The sequence below is a fragment of the Mustela erminea genome, chromosome 5 (assembly GCF_009829155.1).
Source record: "Mustela erminea isolate mMusErm1 chromosome 5, mMusErm1.Pri, whole genome shotgun sequence".
Classification (NCBI taxonomy): Eukaryota; Metazoa; Chordata; class Mammalia; order Carnivora; family Mustelidae; genus Mustela; species Mustela erminea.
Genome location: NC_045618.1, coordinates 135,669,322 through 135,682,006, shown reverse-complemented (window position 1 = coordinate 135,682,006; position 12,685 = coordinate 135,669,322). Strand labels below are relative to the sequence as shown.

At 37.4% G+C, this 12,685-nt stretch overlaps 1 protein-coding gene across 7 annotated transcripts in view; it reads left to right on the top strand.

The window, feature by feature from the left end:
- The window catches only part of PCNX1 (pecanex 1), a 159,653-nt gene that overhangs the window by 43,600 nt on the left and 103,368 nt on the right, over positions 1-12,685 (top strand). For all 7 annotated transcript variants that reach the window (XM_032345077.1, XM_032345080.1, XM_032345076.1 and 4 more), the window contains 3 exons: positions 3,665-3,770; positions 9,231-9,276; positions 10,091-10,180. In XM_032345077.1, the coding sequence (XP_032200968.1) occupies positions 3,665-3,770; positions 9,231-9,276; positions 10,091-10,180 (242 nt within the window). The remainder of the gene's footprint in view (positions 1-3,664; positions 3,771-9,230; positions 9,277-10,090; positions 10,181-12,685) is intronic.

Genomic DNA, 12,685 nt, shown 5'->3' with positions numbered 1-12,685 from the left:
TTTTAACAGATGGGGAAATTAAGGCATAAAGGTAGAGATTCCCAGAATTTGGTGTATTGCTTACTGCAGTAGACCACTTTGCTTCTGTGAGAATTGTAACCTACTATACTTTCCAGGTATGTGCTGAAATTGCCATTGCCAAAAATCTGCAAGTCTTGCTAATAAAGAAACTCTTACTCAGCCATTTTGTGTGTTTAGCTATATTTAGGACAGTGACCCGCTGGCTAAAGTTCTACTTTTGAATTTGTAGAGAAGAGAGGTGTGGTAATTTTGCTAGTGGATTATTTCGTTACAAAAGGAACTATCCATTTTTTCATTCCTCCTTTTTTTACTCCCTTTAATACTTCCTGCCCACTCAGTGTTGGCCCCTGGGCAAGTTCTATATCATGGTTTTTCAGCTGGGGGTGATTTTCCCCACAAAGAGACATTTGGCAATATTTGGAGACAGTTTTGTTTATCACAACCAGGGGGAAGTGCTTCTGGCATTTAGCAGAGCGGTCAGGGATATTGCTAACCATCCTGCAGTGCACGAGATGGTCCCCCACAATCAGGAATGAAGTGGCCCAAAATGTCAACAGTGCTGAGGTTAAAAAACCCTGTTTTAGACAGTGGTGTTTATTTTTGGTTTTGAAATGGAAAGAAAACTTTAATGCTAATTTTCTTTTTAAAAGACAAGTATTGGTGTTTTAGAGTGGACTTTAGAGCTGTACAGACAAGGTGTTCGAGTCTTGTCTCAGTTCTCATTGGCTGTAAGTACCTACATTCAGCTTTGTGTGGGAGAGAAAACATGTAGCAGATGGTAGAGAACTGTGTAAATATTATTTGTATCCTCCCTTCCCACCTGAACTCCATACACCAATGTGAGACCGTAGATTTTTACACTTTCTGGTTTTCAGTTTTTTCATCTCTAAAATGAGGATAAGTATTTGTATCTTAGGTTTTAGGAGGAGATTTCATGAGCAAATGCAAATAAAGCACATGCCCCTATGACTGGAACGTATTAAGTACTTAGTAAATATTTGCTTGTATTTGTTATTTATAATAACTTAACCTTCAGATTGTAATCATTTGTACTTGCTATCAGAAGTGGTGTCTATAAGTAGGCAATACTGTCCATCAGCTGACAAATGAGTTGACAGAATGTGTTCTATCCATGCAGTGCAGGATTATTTGGCCATAAAAAATATGAAGTGCTCATAGTTGCTACAACACAGATTAACCTTGAAAACTTGAGGCTAAGTGAAGGAAGCCAGTCACAAAGAACATACATACTATGATTCCATTTCTATGAAACATGCAAAATAGGCAAATATATAAAGACAAAAAACAGATTTCTGGCTACTTAAGGCTGGGGGTGGATGGGAAGGGAAGGGGGGTAATAGCTAAAGGGGTTTGTTATTGAGGTGATAAAAATGTTCTAAAATGAACTGGTAATGGTTGCATGACTTTATGAATATATTAAAAAGCATTGATTTGTCAAGTTTAAATGGATAAATTGGGTGATATGTGAATCATATACCAATAAAGTTGGTGTCTATAAACTAGGAAAGGTGAGGCTCTCTATCCTTTCTCTGGGGTTGAATATTGTATTCTCTAATCTTTGCCTTACTCTCTGTCTTCTGATTTCCGGGAATCTGACTTAGGGAATGCGTTCTGGAGAACTAGGGAGAGCACGGTGGTGTTGCTGTTAGTACTCACCGCTCTTTCAGTGTGGTGATAGCTGTCTCTACACACACACTGAAGATTTTGCCAAATTAGAAAAAGATTGTTCATTCTGGCCCACGTGTCCTGTATGAGTTAACACCAAACAGCTCAGAAACTCGAGCATGTTTCACCTCTCTCACACGTGGACATTTGCATGCTGAATTGCTATGAGATTTGTAACTGAATTCCAGTATTTTATTTTATTTGTATAAGTGGATAGCAAGTTAGAAAGCTGATTTTCTTTACTGAGTATGAGTTAACTAACTGCAGTTAGTGGCCTAGAATTGGGAACCCATTAAGTAAACAGGGACATGATAGTTACAAGACCATTAATACTAAAAAGTCACTAGAATAGCTATAGTGATAAATACTTAAAAATGGAACGCATACTTGTAAGCAAATTCTATTTTGCCTATATTTTTTTATTGCAGCTGTCAGACTACCTCATTGAAATAGGCTTATGGGAATTTATGGCACACACTACTGAAAAGTCTGTGTGTGAGGTTTGTCTTTGAATTGGGAAGATGCAGTGTCAGTCATTTCACGATCCGGCTTCCTTTACCAGGCTGATCTCCATTTTTTCCAGTGGACTTCTTAGACAGCACCCCCATACTGTTGTAAGGTGGTTGCAGCTGCGCCACGCCTTAAATCTTCTCAGCATTAAGACTTCTCAGCAGTAAGACTAGCATTAAGACTAGCAGATGTAGAGAAATATCCGCTCTTAAGAGTAGCACACTCCTGGCCTGATTTCATACTAGCCTGAGTTAGGTCTTGTGCCTGTTCTAGGACTAAGTTCTATGACCAAAAGAATGGAATATGCTGATTGGCTTCGGCCAGTAGTGCTCACCCCTAGACCTTAGTGTATGGTCAGTGTTACCCAAAACCATATGCAAGTTCTGGATGAGGTGGCTCAACAGAAGAATTTTGGGTTGCTTTTTGGTGGTCTTGTTAACCAGATGATTGAACTAGATGCTGGATGGCAAGATCGTTTATATCTGCTATAATTCTAGCATGTATACTGGAACGTTTATCCTTGATAACAGTAACTTAAAAGTTTAACACATATTTCCTCTGTATGTACCAGGTAGAATGAGTAAAAATCTTTGGGTAGGAAAATGGGATTTTGGTAACTTTTAGGACTGCGTTATTTTAAAAGTTATGTTCCTGAGGAATCTTCTTAGAACTTTCTAAGTTTTTTGAAATTTGATATAATCTTTCTCCCTAATTTTAGATCCTCTTATCTTTAAGTACTCTGTGTAGACTTTAAGAACTCAACATATTCTTTGAACTTAGTACTTCTATCTTTCTAATACCTGTTTTACTACATCATTTTATTTTTTTTAAACTTAAGCCTTCTAACTCAATACAAATCTGAAATCTTAGCTTTCTCCCTCTGTAAAACAAATTAGTATCCCTAATTAAATGCTATTAACATAAAAAATACAGACCGTGTTAGCTTGACAAGGCGGACTGTTGCACGTTCCTCATAGTGCCATGCTGCTCAGCCAGACTGTGCTTCTGGAGAGAGGTGGTGTGAGATCTGATTGCTTTCTGGGTTTGCTGCGGCCAGTTGCTCTGTGCTCTTGGGAAACAAAAGGCAGATCAGGTCTTTGCTAGAATGGCTTTATGGCACTTGTCATAAAATATGTGCTATATTTAGCATCTATAATTGTAATTAAGGTGAGTTACTAATGTCAGATTAGGTGTAGACCGTTTGGGAGAGAGTTTTAAATATTTTCAGGTAGTGATGTGGTTATAGAATAGTTCAGATTATAAGACTTACAAATGAGGAATGATCTTTTTTTAAATTCCTGTTTGCTCTGTTAGAAATTAGAGCCTTTCAGTTTTATAGAAAAAGGTATAATATCTTAAAAAATAATAAACGAAAAACCATTGTTGGTTTTTTGAATGCTCAGAATAATGACAATTACTCTCTCTTTTTCTCATTTTTTTCGCACAGTGATCCTGGTGGAGGGATTGAAATGTCTGAGTTCATTCGAGAGGCCACACCTCCAGTTGGTTGCAGTTCAAGAAATTCTTACGCTGGCCTAGATCCAAGCAACCAGGTAGGAACCTATGATTTTATTTTGTATTTTTCCCTTCTCCTGATGGTGGTCTTAAGTAATTCTATATGTAATCGTCAGTTGGTGTTTGGGTATATTGTGCTGATTTCAAGTTTTTAATTATCTTTAATTAAGTTTAAGTTTTTGAGCTGATTTTAAGTTTTTAATTGTTTATTAATAATATCATCATTGGTATTCTTATTTTTAACTAAATTTTCACTTTCACTAAGTACATTTTTGCTGAGCATGCACCTCATGCTCATTGCCTAGGGTAGTTTTGACCATGACAGTTGTGGTGAATGCCTTTGGGAAAATTAGACTCTCGCTTGCACTCTTATTTACCTTGACATTTTTGGTATTGGAGGGAGATAGGTGTCTGGGGTTATTCCTAGCTTAAACATGGCAAAAAAAAAAAAAAAAGTAATTTCTTCAAAATCTACATTTACTGTGGTGGGCACCAAGTAATGTATAGAATTGTTGAGGCAGTGTGTTGTACACCTGAAACTAATTTAATGTATGTTAATTATACTTAATAAAATGTTCTCAGAATTGTTGCTCAAGGTGTTGGTGTTAGAGCTAGATGTAGAATACAGATCTGCTTTTGACAATTTTAATGTCTTTCTGTTCTGTAACGTTTAACTTAAAATAGTAACTCTGAAAATCTGCTCTCACAACTTGGCTGACGCCAGCTGTGCTGTCATTCTAACCCCAGCTGGGCCTTCACGGCTGCATTTCTGTCCCCCGTCCTGAACATCTCCCACACGAGTCCAAGTCCCACTAACGCCTGCTTGCCTTCTCAGCAGATGAGCCTGGTAGGTAGCAGGAGTGACGCTGGAGAAGCTCAAGGGAGGCGACCTAGCCAGCAACTTAGAGGTCCTGTCATAGTCCAGCGTTAGCTAACCACGCGTGTGTTAGGTTCTTCCGTCAGCCCTTTCAGTACGTAGAAGATTTTTATCAGGGTCCGGACCTCACTTCTTGCTGTTCAGCTCAGTCTCTCTACTGTTCCACACTGCTTGTGGGTTGAGATCTCTCTTCCTCCTAACTCTAACTTTTTTGTTGCAACCATCCCGTTTCTCAGGATTTTCAGAGGCCTTGTGCTATTGCCCCTTTCTCCTGCAGAGGGCGCACTTATTAGCACTTCGCGCTTTGGTGTGTGATCACGTGTGGCGGCCTGTAATCCCCCACAGCGTGGGTTCTCCTTCTTCCTCCTTGGTCCAGTAGACTGTCCCCTTGTGCATAGTTGACTTTCAGTCAACAGGTGCTAATTATCTTTGTCTATACTGATAATAGAACTTCAGAGGTAGAAGCTGACCTGGCTCTTCGTTTAACAAATAATGAGGTAGTCGACTTAGTTATCCTGACTGTTTCACAGTATTACTGTTCCACCTAGTTTAGCCCTACACTGCTTTGGAAAAATATTGGGGAAAACACCATATTCTGTGAATCAAAATCTTGACTAGGGTTTTGTTTCCTAATATATTTTGACAGATTTGCCTCTGAATTGTGTTTCATGATTTAAACTTAAAGTGCATGAATATTTGGTCACAGTTTGAGTTTTGATTAAGTGTGGTGTAGAACAGATATGTCCTTAAATTTGTCTTCTTTCTGTAACAAACCAATGGGAAATGTTAGAGTTAAAAAACAACAATAATGGTGGGATGCCTGGGTGGTGGGTCCGTTGATTAAGTGTCAGACTCTTGATTTCAGCTCAGTTCATGATCTCAGGGTTGTGAGATCGAGCCCTGAGCTCAGGATTCTCTCTCTCCTGTTTCCTGTGCCCCTCCCCTCTGCCCAAGTGTATTTTTTCTCTCTCTTTCTCTCAGTAAGTAAAATAAAAAAGAAACATTATTGCAAAGGGCTGTGACATTTTAATTACATCCATACCTTTTAAGTTTCAATTTTTACAATATCAGTTTGAAGAGAAGTATTACTATCCTTGATCCTCTTTTGGTTGGCTTTGGTTTCCCAGTCTCTTTATGAAATGAAATGGTTTAATCTTTAAATAAGGCTGTATGTTTTGTATGCTTAATTAACTCTGGCCTTTGTCCATACTGACAGATACTGGCAATGTCCACTTACCGAGGGAGTTAAGTGTATGTTTTTCCCACAGTCTTTTGGAGAGCCAAACTTTTTTCCCCCTTTTTTCCAGTAGGACAGTTGAAAGGGTGCAGCAGTAGCCAGCCATCTTCGGTAGCTCTACCATGGCATCGTGTCTATTGGAACTTCCCCTACTTTTTTAGGAAAGGACTCCCATCCTGAGTGTCATTAAAGCTTGTCTGGACATAAATATGCAACATACCCAATTTTATTTTTCTTAAAATATTAACTCTTGAATAAAAATGGGCGCATATTGGAAGTTATTGTGTTACTTGGATTTTGGCGTTATAGTTTTATCCCATTTATTACCAGTAGACATACTGTGCTTCTTGTCCATATTTTATTATATGACACTTCTTCAACATTATCATAGTTGTTTATGTAATGTCTTCTTAACTGGGTAGTGAACTTGAGTATGGTGGCTGTGTCTTATCCATTCTCATTCTTTCCTTCTTGCCGCCTCTGCCCTTCTGTCTTCCATCTTCTATTCTCTTTCCTTTCCCTTTCTATTTTCTTGTTTTTTATTCCCCTGTACCTCCCTCTCCTTCTGTCACTTGTTTTCCCTCATATATTTTAGTGCCCAATAGCTTTCAAGTCAGTTTATTTGAATGGAGTGGGAGTGGGTGTTACCATCACAGAGTTTACAGTGTGTTGTAAGTAAATCGATGTGTTGTAAGTAATCAAAGTTATAAATACGATGTATGTTACCAAGGAAATGTAAGTCTAAGATAAAGAGTAGTAATCGTCATAGGAATGATACAGAAAAGGGGCTAATGATTTTAGGGGAGAGAATAATTGTTTCCAGCTAGAAGGAGGGGCAAAGACTTGCCTGATTGTTATTTAGTTGGAAGAATTTTTCTTCTCTGACACCCATAATCCTTCCTGACCTTTCCTGTGGCACTTACCAAAGAGAAGAAACAACTGAACCAGGTGTTCTGGTGCAGAACACCTTTTTTCTGTGAAATTTTCCTTTTCTAAATGCGCTCATTTTTAGAAAAATAGCTACTGAGGGAAAGCAAACAGAAGAAAACAAAATCATCCCTAATGTCATAATCAAAAACCATTTTTTAAAAAGTTGGGATTATAGTGTTCATGCTGTTTGGAACTTGATTTTCTTTGTTGAATATATCATGAATGTTAATGACATTCAGTGTTTTTCTACAGTGACATTTTGGGGGAATGCATTCCCCTATTTGGATGTACTGTATTCTCAGTCCTCTGTTTCAGACATAAATAGTCCTGACTCTTTTATATTTGGTGGGGATAAATTTAAATAATATGGAAAAGCATGAAGATTAAAATATAATCACCATTGTACCCATTAAGAATGCTTTGTCAGCAAGTAATAGAACTCAACTAATTAAGTGACTCAAAGAAATGAGAGTCTGTGTTTGTCCTCCAAGACTGAAGGCGGCCTGTGGGCCATTTGTTCAGCCATTCATTCATGTTAGGTCGTGGGTTGGCTTTTCCCTCCAGATTGTGGGATGAGCACTACAGTGTCAGTCCTATGACCCTGTCAAAAGGTAAGAGGCAGGCAACAGTGTGGGCAGAGTTGTGCTTGCTTGTCGTCTTCTCAGGCATGCAGAGATCTTTCCCCGAAGCCCATCAGCAGACTCTCGCACACGTTCACTGACCAAAACCGGGACCCACTTTTCATAGATCAAAAGATACACACCCAACATCTGAACAAAGTAGGAAGCTTGTTAAGAAAAGAAAAGGGAACACTTTGTGGTTATAGGCAAATGACTAGTATACCAGTATTCAAAAGTTGTTTTTTAGGTTTAAATTTCTAGAAGGGTGTGCTTATAAAATGTGTTTTTTGTTTGTTTGCTTACTTGTTTTTTGTTTGTTTGTTTGGTCTAGGAAGCTATGTGTATTATACTAGTGAAAAATAGCATATATTAATCCTATAACTTACCTACCAGGTATGATAAGCATGAAATTTTATTTTGCAGTAAAAGGCTTTTTAGCTTGTTTCTGTTTAGTTGCAGTACCTTTTATGGCTAATTGAAAGCAGAACTTAGGAAAAAATCAGGAGCGTCAGCTTAATAAAGTGATCAAATAATGTTGCAAAACTCATTTTTTTTTTATTGGCCACATCAAAAGGTACTAGTTCTAACCTGTTTGTATATGTTTGTTTTTACTGACTTTTTCAGTGACATAAAACTATCATACAGCATAGTATACACTTAAGTGTACAGCACAGTGGGTTTTTATATACGTATATACCTTTTAATTGTCATCCAGATCAAGAAGGACTCTCATGCCCCATCAAATTCAGTATTAACTTATATTTTGAGCAAGTTTCTTATTGTATATTTCTATCAGTTGAATCAAGGAGAGATTGGGGGACTGCCTGGCTGACTCAGATAGGAGAGCATGTATAACTCTTGATCTTAGGGTTGTGAGTTTGAGCCCCAGTTGGATGTAGAGATTACTTAAAAAATGAAATCTTAAAAAAATAATAACAACAAATAAAGGATTTGGTAAAATACAAAGTATTATATGAATATTAATTTTATTCTAAAATATTAAATTTGCTTGACTGTGTTCTTCTTAAATCCCTTGAAGACAGGTTATAGAAATTTACTAAGACTTGTGGATTTAGTAACTGACATGTTGTTATGTTTGATTTCCTTAATGTGTTTGTGGAATTTCTGGTATTTGTTTATATGATTTTTATGGTGGTATAATGGATGAAGGCTAAGATTTTAGGGAGGTGTTATCTGAATATAAGCATTAAAGGCTCAGTAGGTTTTAGTTTTCTGTTTATAGTTTGTGCTAAACAGTCATTTTACTTGGATCCTTTAGTGTTTTAATCTTTTTAAATATGTTATAGTGGTCAACAAAGAAGTACTTACTTCTTTTGTCTAGAACTCAGGATAGTACATATTGATACAGTAACAATTGACAGTAAGATTTAGGTTGCTGTTTGAAACCCATGTTAATGTTTCCCAAACCTTTCTTTTACATGCCCTGATAAGTCTAAATTTGTTTCAGATAGACTTAACACCGGGTTTTGCTTTTATTTCTAATATGAGCATGTCATGATATAATGAAAAAAAAAGTTAGTAATTGTATGTCGTGGACTGGTGGGTGTTGGAGGAGGCATCCCGCTCTGTGGGCCCTGTCAGTCCTGAGCAAGCAAAGGGACTCTGTGCCCTAGCACATCTACAGCAGATGTGCAGAATGTGCCGCAACAAACAGGTTATGTGGCTCTGAGGCAGCATGCCCAGTGGGTATCTTTCTACATAAGTGACTGATAGCGTGTTTTGATAATATGATTGTTTAGCCTGATGATCTTGCTAGGCCATATTGATAATGACATAGCATTTTAATTAGTTTTCCTTAATATCATATTTTCAGATTGGATCTGGTTCCTCTCGTCTTGGAACAGCAGCAACTATTAAAGGTAGACATTATCTAAGTTGAAAGTTGCCTGTGACATTCCATTGCATTTTTGACGTAATAAAGAAAACTGAATACTATATACTCACATGTCATGAAAGATCATTCTTGAAATTAATTTGTAGATGCAGTTATGTATCTTGTGTTAAAGGTTACTTCATTTATATGGGGTTCTCCTTTCACCATCCAAATCTCACCGACATTTTGGAATATTTGCATTACATTGTGTGAATGATAGGTTGTGATATATAAGAAACTTTCTGCCTTGAAGGACAATAGTTTTCATGGGTTTTGGTGAGATTTGTGGAAAACCAAGTAATTTAATGTGAAACCTTTAAATTGGGTACAAATAAGACAGTAAAAAAGAGGGAAAATGTTTTCTGTACATCTCACATATACCTTTTACTTGCATTTATTTCAGACAAATTTTTTTATCCTATACTTTTTTAGGGGCATTTTTATAATTTTCCTGGGGAAGGAAATTAAGTGTTTTGTTATTACATAATTTCCATTTCTTTTAAGAAAGTGCTTCTTTTTAAAGAAAGTTTTATTAGCTAACCATATGAAGCTTTTTGTATTATTTGGTTTATAGTGCTGTGAGAATAAAGATGTGGTCTCATAGTCCATGATGCTTCCCATTAGTTCAGTGTGTCATCCATTATCGCAACCCGTGGTATGCAAAATCTGCTCTCGTAGACATTGTATCCTAGTATAGTATATAGTAAAGTAGTGTAGTTGATATCCTTTCTTGTTAATGCCACCCTGTACAGACTTTACTTTTAATATAATGTGTTCACATGTTTCTCTTAACTTCGTAGGAGATACAGACACCGCTAAGACTTCTGATGATATCAGTTTAAGTCTGGGCCAGAGCTCTAGTCTTTGTAAGGAAGGGAGTGAAGAACAAGGTAAGAACATTGTACTTCACACTGATGTTATATATTGTGGGGGCCACGGTGAGTTGTAGAATATGCTGTTTACATTTTGGCAAAAGTTTATAATAATTTAATATGATACCTTTAAGCAACATTAAAATAAAGTTATTAACTAGGATAATAGTAAAACAGTGTTATAAGTACTTTTAGCTTTCTGGAATTCAGTTACACATGTTCTGCCAAGTCGACATGGAGAGAAAAATTTTATGAGCCTGTGCCCTGCAGTGAGTGTGAGGTGGGAGATAATCTGCTCGTCTGGTGGGTCAGAGCACCTTGCCTAGTTTAGTAACCTAGTATGTAAGACTGTTACTTCCCATCCAGTATGACCTCTAAATGTCAGTTGCTCTATATCTTACCCGACAGTATGTTTTAATACAGAACTAACTTGTTGGACTTACAGAGAAACTGTGTCTGCCTTTGACATGGTGCCTCCTGTAGCAGATTTTTAATGGAAATTTGGGCTTTAAGTGTTTTTCCTTCTCTCCTTATTCAATTCTTTATAAATAAGTATTTTGGATTTAATGGAGTTTGTTTTTTTTAAGAATGTCACATTTTTATGTTTCATTTTTAATTTTCAGACATGAAAGGATGGATATGTTATTCCATTTTCAAATGGAGATTATCCCAAGTTACATAATCAGTGAGACAGAAACCTGTTTCCTTGTTTCTAACCTGTTGTTTTTATTGGCCTATCTGTGATTTTTTGGAAGGCAGGCAGGCTGATAAGTTTCATAATTAAGTACAGGAAATTTATTTGTAGTTACAAATAGCTTTCTAAATTACGACATTTTCCTATTTAATATTTTACAAGCAATTCTTAGAACCAATTCTTACAAGCATGTTTTCTTCCAGGTATTTGGAATGTAAGTTTATCGTGCTATAACTGCTTTTTGGGATTGCAGTACCCCATCATTTATTTTCTTTTATGGACTACTCCTGCCAACATACCCCTCCCCTGTAAAAAAACTTCCAAACACACTATATAATATAGAAACTATTTTCTTATAAAAGATTAAGGTGAATTGATAAGTTTGAGAATTACAGTATTGTTTTCTGTGATATATAATCATTAGAATGTCTCAAAAATTAGGTAATGATCTTGGGCTAGTGCCACTGCATTTAGGGTCCTATTTCTTTATTTTGTATCTGGAAAGTAGCACGCATAAGCAAGAGTTTTGTAGTCTTTTGTGTTGGGAATTATATGCACACAAGCCTCTCCTGCAGATTCATACTGACATAGACAGTGATGTCTGACTCTCACTGAGCACACACTGTGTTTAGGCGAGGGGTCAGCAAACTTCTGTAAATGGTCAGATAGCTTTGTAGGCCATATGCTCTCTTTTGCAACTACTCCACTGCCATTGTAGCGCGCACAAGGAGCCATAAACAGCATGTAAATGAGTGCGCATGGTTGTGTTAGACTAAAGCCTTTTTCAGAAGCAGGCAGAGAACCAATTTGGCTCAATGGCTCTTAGTGTGTCACCTGGTGGTTTAGGTCTTCTTTTAAGCATTTTAAAAGCAGACACACAACCTTCACTATAAGCATTTGAGGTTAATCATACGATTCTCACATTACAGATGAACATATCATGGCTTAGAGGTTATAAGAAACTTGCCCAAAGTCAGATAGGTACAAAATGGCAGTCCTATCATTGAAGTCTAGTTTTGAATCATGCTTTCAATTTCTGTTACACCACCTTTAGATAGTTTTGTAACTTCTATCATTTTAATATGATAACATTAAACATTCAGCAGGTAACACACAAAGATAACATTTAAAAGATACTATTTAGTACTCATTATGTGCTCAGAGCACCCCCTTCTAACTACCAGAAATAAATCAGTGAACAGACAAAAAATTCTACCGTTATGTGGCTTCTATACTACTATTATGGAATCAAGCTAGTATAAGTCAAATCTATATGCAGTTGTAGGGACAGAGGATAGGGAATGGTGGGGTCGGGGGGGGGGGTTAGATTCAATGGGGCGGTCAAGGGAAGAAAGCCTTGCTGGAAGCAAAGATCTGAAGGAGGTGAAGGAGTGAGCTCTCAGGGTATTTGGAGGGAGAGACTCTCTCTGCAGAGGTAACGGCATCGGTAAGAGTCAAAGTTACAACATGCCTGTCAGGTTTGAGAAATTGTGTGGTTGGTGTGAAGTAAGTAAGGGGACAGATTGCATAGCCTTGTAAGCTATTTTAAAAAACTCTGGTTTTGGGTACCTGGGTGGCTCAGTTGGTGGGGCATCTGCCTTCGGCCCAGGTCTGATCCTGGAATCCTGGGAGACTGCTTTTCCCTCTCTCTCTCTCTGCTGCCCGGTCCCCCTCCTCCCTGCTCCGTCCTCGCTCTCTTATGCGTGTGCTCTCTGTCTCTCAAATAAAGAAAGAAATAAAATCTTAAAAAAAAATAAATAAAGATGTGGCTTTAATTCCCAGTGAGATGAGGAACTGCCAAAGGGTTTTGAGCAGAAAGAGTGTCATGA